The sequence below is a fragment of the Emys orbicularis genome, chromosome 24, assembly GCF_028017835.1.
Source record: "Emys orbicularis isolate rEmyOrb1 chromosome 24, rEmyOrb1.hap1, whole genome shotgun sequence".
NCBI lineage: Eukaryota > Metazoa > Chordata > Testudines > Emydidae > Emys > Emys orbicularis.
The window spans coordinates 15280958-15297494 of NC_088706.1; the positions used below are offsets into that span (position 1 = coordinate 15280958).

The window sequence follows — 16537 nt, forward strand, 5'->3', positions numbered from 1 at the left end:
TGATACTGAAATCAGTCTCCCCACCGAAATATGTTCATTAATCAGACATGCTTGCTACCCTATCAATAGAGCATGATTGCTGGGCTATTGGCAAGTATATATTGCATTAAAATGCACTGAAATGTTTTGGGGTTTAGGAAGTGAAAAGAACCTACACCGATTACACAAGCTTTCCAAACCAATTCGTAGTTATATACATTAATATTTTTTTCAATCTTAGTATCTTTTAAGTAATGACTTCAAGCTGACTTTTCTTTAGCCTCCAGTGCCATCAAAGGTTGAAGTATCAGGGAATGCAAACCATATATTTGGTGGTTTTTTTTTTTTTTTTGTTTGTTTTTTGGATTACAGTGCATCCATAATCTAAATAAAACTTAATTATTGAATTCAATTGATGTCTGTTATAAGGAACTTTTTATAGGGTCGTGATTGAACAAACAATAGTGCAACTTCCTGAAATGAAAGCAAATTAGTGTCACAGGAAAAACCTGTTTGTTGTTTGTTTGTTTGTTTTTTAAGTGGGCAGTCGGAAAGCATCACAACCTCATCGGTAAGATATTGTTAACAGGAACCTGACAGCTAAGTACCTTGAAGAGTTAGGTGGAATGATAATTTACCTAAAATTCTAGATTTGAGTGCTGTAACAGATTTTTCCCTTAATCCTCTACTAAGAATGTAGGCTTACAAACTACTTAAGCATTGCAAATATACAACCAATGTGTCTGTATGTGCCTCAAATATAATGTTTCAAGGTGTAAGTTAATGATTACAGGGATCAGGAAGGAATTCAATATGTGGCATTTCAAAGGTGCCAGGAGCATTATAGGGTTTTTGCCTTCCTCTGAAGCATGTATGAAAGACTTTTTGTAAGTGCGAAGTATTACCGTTGGGTATTGAACACTACTGATGGCATAATAGACTGTCTAATTCAGTATGGCATTTCTTATTATTCTAGGGACAAATCCCTATTAAATTTTCAACTTAAAAGATCAGTAGCAATACTTTGTGGTTAGTTCACTGTACCTTTTCCTTCAAAAGATATATACTGTAGTGTCCTTGTTAATGCAAACTGAATTATTTGAATATTTTTGGTAGTGCATGTTATGACTGAAACTGTTTTTTCCTTGTTTTGTAGGACTCTGTTGCATTGAGACCAACAATCCAATTTCAAGGAAACCAAGGGGTAAGTTTGTGTATGGGTCTGGCTGGAAGGCTGTCCCATGGGTGTGAATTCCGACTGCTTTGACGTTAACCTATGTGAGATCTGTCCTGGGTTCAAAAATGAATTAGGTAAATTCACGGAGAATAGGTCCATCAATGACTATTGCATCCCGGACCATCTTGGCTAACTCCCATGTTCCTGGTGTCCTTCAGCCTCCAACTGCCTGAAGCTGGGACTGGACAACGGGATAGATCGCTTGAAATTTCCCTGTTCTGGTTGCTGCCAGAAGACTGGATACTGGGCAAGATGGACCACTGGTCTGACCTAGTTTGGCTGTTCTTATGCATGTATCAAAGTCTACCTTACTGGGTGATGTGTTTTTTTTTTTTTTTGTTTTGTTTTCTTTTTTAAAGCATTGAGTTGTGCGCACACAGTGTTGTCCAAGTGAGAGCATTGGGTGTTTTTACACAGACTGCCTTTCCTTACAGTTTCTCACCATTGTTTATCACTGTTGATAACCATGGTGGGGCACATTAAAAAAGCCTTGCTGCCAAGAAGAATGAGGAAATCAAAAATACAAGTGATACTACTATGTGTGATAAGTGTAGCAATTCATGGAAGCCTTGCCTTTGCCCTGGGGAAACACCTCACCCAACCTGGCAGTTCTGATGCTACATTTTGAGGTGTGAATCAGAATAATGCTGGTAGACTGAATTATTAGTGCGCTGTGATATTTGGCTTGACATAAAGTCAGTCCCAAGCAACTGTGCAGCTCCTATGTTGAGCATAGCCCAAAGTTCTTCTGTTCAGGAGTCTTGGTTCCTTTATAATTTCTCTTCCTTTTGCTGAATTCATCAGATGTTTATGGAAGCATGAAACTGTCTTATTTAGTTACTGACAATGGAGGGGCTAAATTTCCATGATCTCAACTAAAAGTAACTCCACACTTTGAGACATTTTAAAGCTGTCACTTGTAGATCTTTAAATACAAAAGGTGTTATTTTTAACATTGGGACTCTGAACTAGAAAAAAGAAAAATAATTCTTCATCAATTCTGCTACTCAGTTCTTGACGCACTCTTTGTATCGAAGCATTACATGAGTCTTAGAATTGAGTCATTTTAATTATCATGTGTTGACATGCTTAGGCATAGGAAGGCGAGCTAAGAATTGACTAGCTGCCTTAATAGTATATACCCTTCTTGATTTTGTTTAAATGATTTCCTTTAAAGGACAATTCTACTCTGAATGGCACTGTACATTCCCTTACTGGGTATGTTTCTGCTGCAGTTAGACGCCAGCTGACTTGGGCTAAGGGGCTATTTAATTGTTGTGTAGACATTTGGGCTTGGGCTGCAGCCCAAGCTCTAGGATCCTCCCACCTCGCAGGATCCTAAAGCCTGGGCTCCAGCCCGAGCCCAAATGTCTACACCGCACTTAAACAGCCCTTAGCCTGAGTCCTGGGAGCCCAAGTCAGCTGTTTGTAATTGCCATGTAGATATTCCCACTATGTCTTAACTCCAGATCAAGTTTGGTCCATTTCCAGGATGACTTTTATTCCTAATCACTAGTAGTGCAGACTTACCCTGGAGTCTGAAACAAGTTGTGTTCTTTCTACAAACCAGGTTCTGCTTTGTGTGATCCCATTGTCTTGTTTGTGTGTTTGCACAGCTGTAACTAAACACTGAATATGGTCCCTGTTTTAAAACTTGGTTTTGAAAATTTTGACCTGAGTACCTGAACTTGAGCTCCTAAATTCATATTTAGTAACCTAAATAAAAAATGGCCTTAGAGTGCTGAATATGTGCAGCTTTCAATGTAATTTATGAGTTGAAGTAAATTGTGTCATTCTGAGTTTACATCAGTGTGAGAGAACTTGGCCCTAAATAAAGATAATGAACACATGGAGCCCAAGTTGTGGGCAAAAGCTGTTTTGAACAATTTCTTCTCTAAATAGAATTACAAACAACAATGGCTACAGAATCAACAGTGCCTATTTAATCAGCGATTACCAAGATGGTTCTAAATACTCTGGTTTGAACACTTATTTTTGTAACCAAGTTATAAGAACTTCTATCAAAGTAGGTAGTTTAGGTTGAAATGCAATCCCAGCATTTAACTGAACGAAAGTTTATATATAGCCGGCAAAACGTACAATTTTTTTCCCCCAGGTGCGCACACAACACTTTCAGCACAATGCTACTGAGCTATTTGGAAAAGAAAACAAATATGAGTATAATATGTAGCCCAAAGGAGAGTGTTGTGGTTGGCACAGAATGGGACTGTAAATTTGAAGTCAGATTTTTAAATTGCTTATGTAAAGGCAATTTCTTATCCCTTTGTTTAAAGGGCCCACTTTATGCCCTCAGATATAATTTGCCTGTTAAAGCTGTTTTCCCTTGTTAAGATGAGAACTTTGTCAAATGTATGTTTGGCTCCTTCCCAACCCTGTTTAACCTTAACTTTCATGAGCCCCAAAAGTATACAAATCTCTTCCTGGATTTTGTAATAGGGTTTGTACCTACGTCCAAGGCATTTTCATTTTAAATAATTTCACACTGAATCGTTGGCTGCAGCGTTGGCCAGCAGGTTCTGGAAGTCTTCCCTGCTGCTGCCAGCTCATCCCAATGGGATGCTGATCTCTAACCCGAGGGAGTCTTTGGGATGCTGGATTGCGATGGAATTCTCTGGCTGTCATCTTGTAGTAGTCTTAAACCTCATGTTGTTGTGATGACATGATTTACCTCTCCAATGTGGCTGAATATACAGCGAGGCCAGTCTCTCCTGACCACTCAGTGAACTGATAGGGATTGGTTGTGTAGTGGAAATGACAGGTCTTTTCATAAAAATTCAAATAAATTCAATGTTGATAAATGTGAAATACATGTTGGAGGGAATATTTAGAACTCACACACCTTCTAGATGTATTTAACTGGATGCACACAGGAAAAGTGGGGCATTATCGTGGTCAGCTCAATAAAGACCTTTGTTCAACATGCAGCAGAAGTCAAAGCAAACAAAATGTTAACATGCATAGGGAATGTGTGTGAGAACAACACACACAATGCTATAATGCCTCCTAAAAATAGTTTGGCCTCACATGGAATGTTCAGTCCTGGTCACTCGATCTGAAAAAAAGATGTAGCTGATTTAGAGGGGGGTAGGGAAATGGGCAACAGGAATGAATTGGTGGCATGGAAAATTGCTGTCCTATGCAGATTGAAAAACTGGGGACTACTTCCCCTAGAGGAGATAAGAGAACACGTTTTAAAAATACACAAAATAAATGGTATAGAGACAGGAAATCAGGAGCGCTGTTCTCTGATTTAAGTTGATGTGGATCCTATTGTAAGTGTGCATGTGCGATTGGATTTTTTAAGTAACTGTCCGTCCAGGCCATGCATGCACCCTATGTCCCCTCGTACTCCTGTATCAGGGCATAAAAGGTGGGGAGGCCAAGACCTTCCCTCCATTCCCTTTTACTACTTGTGGCAGCAAGATGGAACCTAGTGAGTGTCCAACTTGCTGGTTCTTAGCTTTGGCTACATTTATTTAAACACTTCATAACAATGTCCAGAACTCTTCTGAGTCTCTGACATGCCACTGCTGTAACAGTATCAGTCCATCTGGAGTGAATGTTCAGCCAGACACGGATGCAGGCCTTTGCAACATGGCGGATTTGAAACCTGTGAGCTTCAAGCACTACCTATCTTGTGACGGGCTCATTCCACTGAAAGAGGAACACAGCAGGTGCCTCGTCTGCTTAGAGTCCCATGTACTGAGCAGTTGTGCTTGCCAGTCACCTGCAGTGGAATCCACATGGACATGTACTTGAAGAAAGAATGGTCACTTACCCTACAATGACCGTGGTTCTTCGAGATGTTATTGTCAGTGTGGATCCCACAACTCGCCCTCTATCCCCACTTTTCAAAGTCCTCAACAACATTGGCTCTGAATTACAGGGGAAGTGAGGGAAGGTTGTGGCTCCCCCCATTATGCCTGCAGTGGAATCCATACTGACTACCACCTCTTGAAGAACCAGAGGTACTGTAAGGTACCTCTCTCCAATACAAGACCAAGGGGACCTTCAGTGAAATTAAGTGTCAAATTCAAAACCAATAAATACTTCCACACAACATAACTAACCTGTGAGGCTCATTTCCACAGGATATCACTGTCCAAGAGCTTATCAGGATTCAAAAAAGGATTATTGGTAACAAGAATATCTAGAGTTCTTATGGCAAATAATAATAATAATTAATAATTAAAAAAAGGAAGGGATATAAACCCTCATGTTTCAGAGCATCAGTCAAGCTTTAATTATTGGGGGTCAGCAGGAAACTTTCCCTGGGGGAGCTATCCCGTAGCTGTCTGAAAAGTTTCTTACAGCTTCTTCTGAAGTATGTGGGACTCCCCTTTGTTGATGGAATACTCTACCATGTGGCCACTGGTCTGTTCCCGAATGGCAATTACTACGTTCCTAGTAGAGGTGGAACAGATTTGTACTCAAATTTGGGGATATCTGGGGCAGTTTCCAAGAGAGATCTTAGCTTATAAGCAGGGATCTTGTGTCTCAGTTTCACTGTCTTGGAAAATGAAGTAGAGCAAAATTACAGAGTCTATTTCTTGGAAGCAAAGTTTTACCTTCTGACTCGCCATCACAGGATTGTAGCTGAAATGAGAATTTAATTCAAACGCTGTGCTCAGCTCCCTGTCTCTTTTGTGATTCTGCAGCCATGGAATTTGCTGCAGAATCCACCCCTCGCCAAAGAAGTGTGCAGCAGAATCTATGCTGTCATTTTGTAAATATTACACTTCTAGCCCTTATGTGGTTGCAAAGAAAATCTTCCAAATGTGAGCGTTAAATAGGTGTTAACAAACTCTAGTAATCCCTTCCCTGCGCAGGTGCTCACCTTTCAGTGCCTTGTAGTTTCGCAATCCCATTAGCTCTGCAGCCCACCAACAAAACAGGGAAAGCAAGGTATAATAGCTTTGGTAAGGTTTCAAACAAAAATAACCCCAAGCCCCTTCTTGGTTTTGGGTGCTGGAGGCATGCAGAGAAGGCGCCACTTTCAGGCTTTCTTTATAGATGGTGGAATTTTTTTGAAAAATTCCACGTGAGGCAGACACTCAGCATGGAAAATTCATGCCCCAAAAGTTAAAGATTGGCAATTGTAAGCAATTGAAAACAAGGCCTTATAATGGGATGTGTTGGGCAGCCTTAATTCAGCAGTGCCGTCAGCCCTGCCTGCAATGAAGAAGCCAACAAGGTGCACAAACTTCCTCCTTGGCAGGTCATCTTTTAAGGATCTAAATACGATTTTCACTGTAGAGCTTTATAATAATAAGAGTTAGAAGAAGTTTCCCTTTCTAGCTGTTTACATTATCTTCCTCCTCCAAGGATGTAATTTAACAGTGGGAAAATTCATCCGAACAACTTCAAAATACAGCCCCTGTCCTCCCTCTCGCGTCCCTTTATTTAGTGAAGTTGACATTGCAGAGTTACCAGTATCACTGGGGGCCAGCATTCTTAAAGCTATTGCGTTTTTGGCCTAATTTAAATAAAACATACTTTAAAAAAATATTGATAATTAGAACAGATTAAGGAGAAAAAAATTAGTGTACTTTATTGAATTTTTTGGCCACTAATTTAAAGCTTCACAGAATAGTTTTTAATGGAAACAGCGGTCAGTCACCTGTAATTGTAGTCTATGTTGAATGAAAAGGGAATTAAGCAGTGTGGTTACCTCTAACATGGCCATTTAATGAGTGAAACAGAGACCTGCACGGTTTGAGCTGCACTGAGGCATTGAGGGTGGAAAGAGGCTGTTCGCAGCCCAGAGTTGACCTCTGATTGCCTTGTTGTCAACTGTGTAATTAATTGCACTGCCAAGTAAAGGCCAAAGGTAGAGCTTTGAAGGGAGATGAGAACCAGCTCAATTGGGGCAGATAGAAGGAGCTTTGTCTTTTTTTGTTGTCTTTGCTGGGTAGGACAAGAAGCTGGCAGTTATGTAACCATCTGCTTTTAAATGTAGTATTCATATACGTCGGGACAGAGCCTCACTTTAAGGAATTAGCTGTTTAGCTTTAAACAATTTCTGGTAAATTCTCTAATTCAAGCGGAACAAATAAGAGCTAAGATCAGTAATTAACAAGTCCTCACATCCAAATGATCACATGAATACTTTTTTTGGTCTATTATTTTTGAAACAAACTTATTTCCCCCCCCCATTCTTCCTTTATCCTCTTGCGCCCCCCCCCCCACCTGTTTGCTGCCGTTGTATGTTACCTCAGAATGTATGTTGCTATGGAGATGAGTTTTATATCATAACTTTTAAGGGTCACAAGTTCTGTATCTGGGACATATTTCAAAGAGAGAATATCATTTAAAGATGCAGTTTCCAGCAGCACATGTTTTTAAAGGCTGAGGCATTTTTTCCCTGTATGCCTCCATCCTGCAGAGAAGAAAATGCTGCAAATTATTTAGAAATGTTTTGGTGGGGATGGGAGGGAGCAGGGGGAATGAGAGGGTGAGAAACATTTTAAGACAAATGCATCTTCCTTTACATTGGCATTAATTCTCTAGACATGCTCTCCATGCCATTTTAGTCTTCATTACCCATTTTAAAATAAGCCATATGTCCACGTTCTTTCATTAGCATGTAATGTTTGCAGTAAGTACCTCAGACCACTATCTCCCAGCTGTCCATTCATCCCCTGGAAATACCTTTCGTCTTGATCATTATTCCATAATTAAAATGATATTAAGGTTGGGAGGCACAAAAAGTTCAGGTTAAGAGCGAGGCATGGCAGTGTTCTTCATTGTCTAGGGAGTGCAAAGCTGAAAGGGAGGCTGTCGGCTGTTGTCTTGAAATATGACTGACAGCTTTCAATTATTAGTTTGTGATCAGGAGGAAAGATCTTCCAAATCTCAGGTAGATTACATTTGGGTCCTGAAAGCTTTGACAGGTCGTTTTAATCACACGTTGGAAATTATCCTTGCTCTTGTGAAATGTGTATCTTCAAATTAGCATGGTTTTGTTAACTACGTTCTCAGTGTTACCATGTAATGTTTTTATAACTTTCGGCCTTCTCAGAATGTCTGTAATAATAAAAATAGGTCTTCATTGCTGAAGTGTTACTCTGCCTTAAAGCAGGTACACAAAGGTTCTGGATCCATCGCTGAAATAAGCTGCCTTGTTATGGTCCTCATTAAGCTCCTTCAAGAGGCTGATGTTGAAGGAACTTAGTTTGTTACATTTGTATAAATATTTTTCATCATCAACACGCTTTACTTTATTGTTAATATTTCATAAAATATTCGCTTTTCACTCTTTCCGTGAGACGGTTCCAAATTAGAATTTAAAAGCTTCAACATCAGTGTTCTCAAGGGTGGCAGTTCTTGCAGTGCAAATTATTGTGAAATGTACAAGAGTTGCTGAAGATAGTTTCTATTTCAGTAAAAGGATGTACTGAGTGGGGGGTTAGTGCTGGGTCAGATTTGCAGGTGATGAATGGAAAGAGCAAGGAGAGAAAAACAGTTAAGAAACTAGTTAAAATTAATTTTAAAATCTGAAGTTTCCTTCTGATACTTTTGTGCAGCTTTATCTTAATATTTTCACAAGGTATTTTTAAAAACCCAAAATGTGTGACTAACAACTTAATTGGAAACATGCCATTTTTTCCACTTCTTGGCATGGACTTGCATTGGCAGTAATGTTCTAAGTGAAACTTGCATTCATCTGTGTAGCGTTTTGTTTCCAGTGATTTCTTGTAATAGAGAACAAAAGTCACATCTGTAAATGGGCTATTTTTAAATACCAGTGGTTACATGGTAGAGTGATTACTGAACACCAGCATTGGGGCTCTTTTGAAGACTACTTATGTGGATTAGGTGGCTGGAGAACCTGCTGCTTCAGCTAAAAATAATTCCTAGATAACTGTCAATTTGCATTAAATCTACTTTTCAGTACTGAAACAAGCAAATTTTAACGTAAATGTTAATTGCGGATCTTGGCCACCTCAGTCTCAATTGTGTCCCTGGAGGACGCTGGCTTTGTAACTATTAGAGAAATTCTACAGAAGTGCTAGGTTTGAGACTTTAGTAGCAATCATTGTCTAGTTATAGCCAAGTGTCAAATTTGTAGTAGCTCATTAATTTCTGATCTGGTTTCTTCTTAGTATTGGACAAAACACTTGAAAATGTACTGTAAGGAACAGTTCCACAGAGAGAGAGAGAGAGAGAGAGCAAAGGCCCACTAGATCATCTTGTCTATGTTCGATGCATGCTGGTGTATCTAGTAGTATAAAAGGGAACATTAACTGTGTAAAAAAATTAATAGAGGACACTTAACATTTTAAATCTTCAAACCTCCCCTCATGTCACTAGTCAGAGGCCAGAATTATACCCATTTTACAGATGAGGAAACTGACAGGTTGAAACCCCTGGTCACCCATTATGTGTTTGATAGCTGAGAAGTTCCCAGCACTCAGTCCACTGCACTTTACTTTAGGGGAAGAGTTGGCTTTATATCTTGGTAGAGCGCTGGTAGCTGGAATTCTACCCAATCAAGTCCAGTGAATTTACATTAAAGTAGTGAATTCCTAGATTGGATAACTTGGTCATGTTTCACATTTGCAAACTGTGTGAAGTGACGTTTGATGTTTACCTGCTCTTCTGGAAATGAGGAAAACCACTTCTAGGAACTAGGGGCAGGCAAGCTTTGTCAATGTAGAAATTATACTTGCGTAGGGGAGAAGCACTAGGGGCGCTCATTTTGCCAAGCCCTGCTCCCTGAAGCATTTCTTGCCAGAACAGTAGTAAGACATAATAAGCAATGTGTTCCTAGGCTGTTAGAGCACTCTGCTGTTACAGTACTTGGAGGCCAAAACTAAGTGCCTCTGAGCACCCAGAAAGCCATATAGATCCTACTAAGTGGAGTTTATATTATTCAGCAGATGGCTACCAGTTGGACCCCTGGCTGTGCTGGACATGGTAGACATGGATGTGAAATATATGCATGTATGGTGATACAAGATACAACCAGTAATTCACTTAGGGCTTGTCTGCAAGGTGAATTAGTGCACAGGAAGCCAGGGTGTACAGGCGCATTGCACCAGCTTGTCATGGACTAACTCACCATATGAACACTGCTCCAGCAAGTCCCCCAGTGTTCACATGGCAAGTTAGTGTTGTGGCAAGTTGGTGTACTGTCAGTTCACACTCTGGCTAGCCTTTGTACTAACTGTCTGTGTAGACAAGCCTTTATAGACAGTCAAACTTTAAATAGTGTATGGTACCACTGAAAATAGATTACAACGGACATTCATTCTGCACCCTCTGCTGGCAACCATCTTAATTATAAACCATTTATATTGTGGAAGGCCCTAATCCATGCTGAGCACAGAACATACATGGAAAAGAGACAAGCAGCTCTTTCAGTTGAAAAACTAGTGCGGTAGGACTCAGGGAATTCGTTATCCATGAGAAAATGGTACAAGTTCGGCTGATGCCAGTGTCATCTGTAGGGCTCTCTGCAGAGCACACTGAATGTTTGATTCATATAATAGCAGGGTCACGCTCCAATGTGAGCCTGAAATCCTGATTAGGAAATTGTAATCTATCAAGAGATAATAATCATGATTTCTAGTGGCTTGTCTTGCACTGTTTAGTGCCAGATCACTAATTTTAAAGAACCCAGCCTACACTGGTTTGAATTAAACACTGACAAGAGCAACCATGATTTGAGGATGAATGAATGAGGGTGGACCAACTTCCTAGAGCGGTGTTTGTCAGTGTCTTCTGGGGAGACTTCCTCCCTCCCCTTGTGATTGATTGGCAGATAGCTGTCACTCCCCACCCATGCCTTCATACAGATTCAGCTCTTTTTTATTATTATTATTTTTTGTTTGTTTGTTTGGCCCATTTCCTCTTTGCTCATTTTCTGCCTCTGTCCTGTTTTTCTTTCTTCAAGCCTGTGTGTGTGGCAACTTTTATTCTACTCTGTGTCTCCCACCTCCCTGTCTTCCACTTTGAGCACTACATGCTACTTGGCGTGAGGAGGGCACCCCTTGGGAGATCTTTGGCACCAGGTGCTGTGTTCTTGTAGCTGTACCAAGTGTTGCAAAAACTGGCTACGCTGGCTCTTGCAACTTTACTGTGAGTATCACAGTACCTGGTATCTTATTAAATCACTAGCTCCTGGAATCAAGTGATTGTGAGAATCTCAGCTTTCATTTAGTTAAAAAAAAAAAAATGCTTCTAGTCCTTATGGTTTCATAGCAACTTGAAAATATAACCCTAATGCTCTCTAAGCTCCAAAACTAGAAAGCAAATAAAAAGAATCCCAAATTTTTGGCTTAAAAAAAAAAAAAACTCGTGACAATCTTCATTTTTTTGGGTGTGTGGGGGTCTGACTCATGATCTTTGAATGCCTGGAGTTGGCAGAGCACAAGACTAGAGAAGAAAAGCTTGGGCTGGTGAATCTTGATCCCGCAGCCAGATACGTTAGAGCTTGGGGTAGATAAGTGGATTTCAAGGAACTGGCTGTTGCTTTACATGAAGGAGCACATTAGAGCCTTATCTACACTAGCACACTGAAAAAAATCCCTGAAAGTTCCCACCTGTGGTGCAGTACCAGTGCATCTCCTTCAGTGGTAGTGACACCGATGGCACTGGTTCAGACAGAGCACTGGTATTCACCAGCATTCTTATCACCTTATCATCTGGACCTGCTCTGAGAAGTCTCAGTGACATGGTGTTAAAAACAGCTTTGTCCACAGTAGGGCTCACACAGGTGGAACAGCAAAACTGCTGATAACTGTAGGAAATTTTGGGGGGACAAGAGGAGCACCTCCTCTCACTACTAAGAGCTCTGAAACCACAGCCAATTTTTCCAGCTTATCTTTCTGGAATCTGGCAGAAATATTTCAAATGGCTTTGTCTAGCCTTTGATCTAGATTTAAGTGGTGCATTACTGCTAAGCCTTCCTACCTCCAAAAAATATCTATCATTAAAGTCTAGTCTATGCTAGGAGGTTTTTGCTGGTTTAACGATACCAGTTTAACTAAACTGGCAAAACCCTCCTCGTGTAGATGTAGTTACACTGATATCAAAGTGTCTACAGCAGTATAACTTACTGCTGGCTCCGTGACTGACGTAAGCTTATACTGCCATAAGCTCTTCCGTACCCATATAACTGCACTTATACTAGGGTTTTTACCAGCATAGCTGTGTTGGCAAAAAATCACATCCCAACTGACATAGCTATGCAGGCAAGTCTAGAATCTACAGCCCTAGGGTGAACCTGCTGGCAGGTTAAAATCCATAGGAAGTATACCTCTTCAGAAACCTTCCCCAGATGGTTTGGATTCCCTCTTGCTGTGGTAAACCAGAATTTAAAAAGCTAACTACTGCCTTAGATTGAATTTGCTGGTAAAAGTTCATAATGCTTTTCTCCCTCATTCTATCGCGATTTCTAAATCTCTCACACATCTTACCCTTCTGTGACCAAGGCCAGATTGCCATTTTCTGGTACTGTATAATTGGAGAAAATAAATAAAACTAGAAAATGACTTGGAGTTGGGATGGAGAAGGGAAGACAGAAGCAACTGTTAATGTTCATTAACTATATGAAAATCCCCTACTACTGCTCCTTTTGCTTGCCATCATTCCTATGTTCTGTGCCGTAATTCACAAACGTTACTTTTGTTAAGTGCTGAAAGTGACTAAAGAGAAATACAGCACTAAGTGACCTTCTGAATGTCTGGTGTTTTGTGGTAGAGCAGACTTCCCAATGATCCACTTTTTTTCTCTTTCCAAACAGCACATCACTATTCCCAGGCCCGATTGCCAAACGGAAGTGCGAACTTTCATGTTTTATTTTTCAAATATTGGCAGGGACAGCCCCCAGGGGAGTTTTGACTGTATACAGCAGTATGTATCCAGGTGAGTGGTCCGTCAAAAAGGAAAAAAAATCCTGTTGCTTGGAATGAGGGTTTTTTACTTACGCTATGGATAGAAGTGAAATGTAAATGTGCCTTTAAAGTAAGTTTTTATTTTTTCTAGGAGGCTTTCCCTTTGTGGGACCTAGTGTGTGTGCAGAGGGGTCATGCACAGAAAAATGACTACCTGTCCCAGCCACTTTCTGGATTTTTTGCAGATACTTTCAAAGACTACCGCTGTCCTCCTTCACATTCCACATTCTTTTGTTCTTTTACAGGCTTCTTCTGTGTCTGTAAACTTCTTTTTCTTAAAATTTCAGCTCTAGCAATGGTGGAGGTGCTAACGTAGAATGGCCACTAATATTTTAACCCGCACACTGACTAGCCCCACTTAGACCAGCAGGTCTAGAAAACTTGGTGACTAAAATGCTGGTGGCCAGCCTGTGCACACGAAGTATCCTGCCTCACTATCCTCAGTGGAGCTAAATGGTAGCAGGGCAGGGAAATTTTTAGGCAAGGCTAGTGATTCCTGTTCGTGTCTGATGTCAGTCAGTAGTTTTGGAGACTGTGATATATCATTATAGCCCAATCTGCACTACAAAAGAGACAGTGTTAGTAATCCTTTCTCTACGTTCAATACAAACCCCAAACCTTACAGCTACCACAATTTTTTGCTCCAGGGGTAGATAGTGCTTGTTTATGTTTAAAGTGTTCCTCTAAAGCTTTCAAGTGGGATTTCAAAAGTGCCCAAGTCAATGGAAAAAACCCATTGACCTCAGTGGCAGCAGAGCTAGTGAAGTACTGAGTGCTTTTGAAAATCCCAGCCTCCAAAACTTCTGACCAAATTCAGCCTGACTTGGGGCAGAAACAAGCTAGTTGTACTGTATAAAATCTCTTACTAGAGGTGATTAACAGCATGTGCTTCCTCCCCCCCCACTTCCCCTGCCCTGTAGTGTGCCTCAGGGAGAGCTCTGCCTTCAGTGAGAATTGGGCTGGGGAGGATGCACTGTGAAGGAGAAAACCTTTGCATTACAGTGCACAGAGCCTCTGAAAAACGTGGTTGGGAACTAAGTGACGGGTTAATGGGTCTGTCAGTGAGATCCTTGGCAAGTCTTAGGTTAATGCTTTGCAGGAGGGCTTAAGTATCTGGGCTACAATCCTTTTCCATGCTTGTAATTTCCTACCTTTCTTATCCTTAGAAAGCTACAGTGACTTTACTGACACTTTGCCAGTGATAGGGGACGAACATAGAACCATACAATATCAGGGTTGGAAGGGACCTCAGGAGGTCATCTAGTCCAACCCCCTGCTCAAAGCTGGACCAATTCCCAACTAAATCATCCCAGCCAGGGCTTTGTCAAGCTGGACCTTAAAAACCTCTAAGGAAGGTTTAGTGAAAAAGTGTTTCCTAATATCCAACCTAAACCTCCCCCACTGCAACTTGAGACCATTACTCCTTGTTCTGTCATCTGGTACCACTGAGAACAGTCTAGATCCATCCTCTATGGAACCTCCTTTCAGGTAGTTGAAAGCAGCTATCAAATCCCCCCTCATTCTTCTCTTCTGCAGACTAAACAGTCCCAGTTCCCTCAGCCTCTCCTCATAAGTCATGTGCTCCAGCCCCCTAATCATTTTTGTTGCCCTCCGCTGGACTCTTTTTCCAATTTTTCCACATCCTTCTTGTAGTGGGGGGCCCAAAACTGGACACAGTACTCCAGATGAGGCCTCACCAATGTCAAATAGAGGGGAATGATCACGTCCCTCGATCTGTTGGCAATGCCCCTACTTATACAGCCCAAAATGCCGTTAGCCTTCTTGGCAACAAGGGCACACTGTTGACTCCTATCCAGCTTCTCATCCACTGTAACCCCCAGGTCCTTTTCTGCAGAACTGCTGCCTAGCCACTCGGTCCCTAGTCTGTAGCAGTGCATGGGATTCTTCCATCCTAAGTGCAGGACTCTGCACTTGTCCTTGTTGAACCTCATCAGATTTCTTTTGGCCCAATCCTCTAATTTATCTAGGTCCCTCTGTATCCTATCCCTACCCTTCAGCGTATCTACCACTCCTCCCAGTTTAGTGTCATCTGCAAACTTGCTGAGGATGGAATTCATGCCATCCTCCAGATCATTAATGAAGATATTGAACACAGGAAAAGGTTCCTAATTCTCCAGTGGCTTGGAAAGCTCAGGCATCCACTAGTCCTGATGTGCTTGCGTCACAGACCATTGCATTGAATTTTCCATTCTTACTATTCTGGCAGGGTTCAGCTCTTTAGAAACAGCTTGCTGCTCAGTGGCTGCTGGAGAATAGCAAGTTTTTCTCTTGAACCCATTTTGCAGAAATCCACTGTGGAGGAAGGATAGTCTAGTGGTTAAGACATAGGACTTGAAGCTGGGAGATCTGGATTCTATTCCTGGCTCTCCCACAGATTTCCTGTGTGACTTTGCGCAGGTCAATTTAACCACTGAGCCTCAGCTTCACCACATGGCAAATGAAGATGTCGTCTTACAGGGATATTAGGCTTTATTCATATTTGTAAAAGAGTCTGAGCTGTTTAGATGAAGCGTAGCCATGTGAGTGTAATTATTTCTGTAATAACTTGCTGGCAGGAATCTGATATAATAAACTGATTAGCTCGCTAGCAGTTTTTTCCCCCCCTGCATATATAGAAAAATGTTGGTATGGCTTGTTATATAAGGAACTGACATTTACCAAAAGGCCATGATGAGCATAGCTGCTTTCAGGTAACTTCAGGTCTCTCCATGGCTCACTTACTAGGCCAACAGCGAAATGTATGTTAATCCTAGGAATATCTGATGATATCATTTATTTTTTACAGCAATGGTAATATCCATCTGGATTGTCTTGGAAGCATACAGGATAAAATCACTGTGTGCGCTACTGATGATTCCTACCAGAAGGCAAGGCAGAGCATGGCACAAGCTGAGGAGGAAACGCGCAGCCGAAGTGCAATAGTTATTAAACCCGGCGGGAGATATGTAGGTAAGAAGCAACTTGATTGTTGGAGCTGTACCTGGTTCCCACTTAGGAGGCATCTGTTAGTGTTTGTGTGGGCTATTCATGGCTTGACTGTAAGTGGTTTGTTGGCCAAATCTGACATCTTCACAAATCTTCTTTTAAACGGTATCTGGTAGTGTCTGATGAGGGTCTGGTAACGTCTCTAGAGTAAAGATGCTGAGCATAGCAGAGCTAGGGGTCAGATACTCAGTGACCATTCTGTTCCTAGATGGCAGCTGAGGATTGGCCTTACATAGTTTGCTTTTTGAGAGTCTTCGTTTATTTCTGTTACCGGGACCAAATCGTTGTACTGCTTCACAAAAAGTGCTTCTTTACTGGCCGACTGACCAGGTACACAACCCATGACCCACCCGTCCTATTCTACATACCTGGAGTGCATCTGCAGTGAAAGGAA

The 16537-nt window shown here is 41.2% G+C and overlaps 1 protein-coding gene across 1 annotated transcript in view; it reads left to right on the forward strand.

Annotated features, from left to right (window-relative positions):
• ELL (elongation factor for RNA polymerase II) overlaps positions 1–16537 on the forward strand; it is an 85038-nt gene that overhangs the window by 39771 nt on the left and 28730 nt on the right. Inside the window, exons 2-4 of the mRNA XM_065422086.1 lie at positions 1136–1183; positions 12987–13108; positions 15944–16107. Of these exons, the coding sequence (XP_065278158.1) occupies positions 1136–1183; positions 12987–13108; positions 15944–16107 (334 nt within the window). The remainder of the gene's footprint in view (positions 1–1135; positions 1184–12986; positions 13109–15943; positions 16108–16537) is intronic.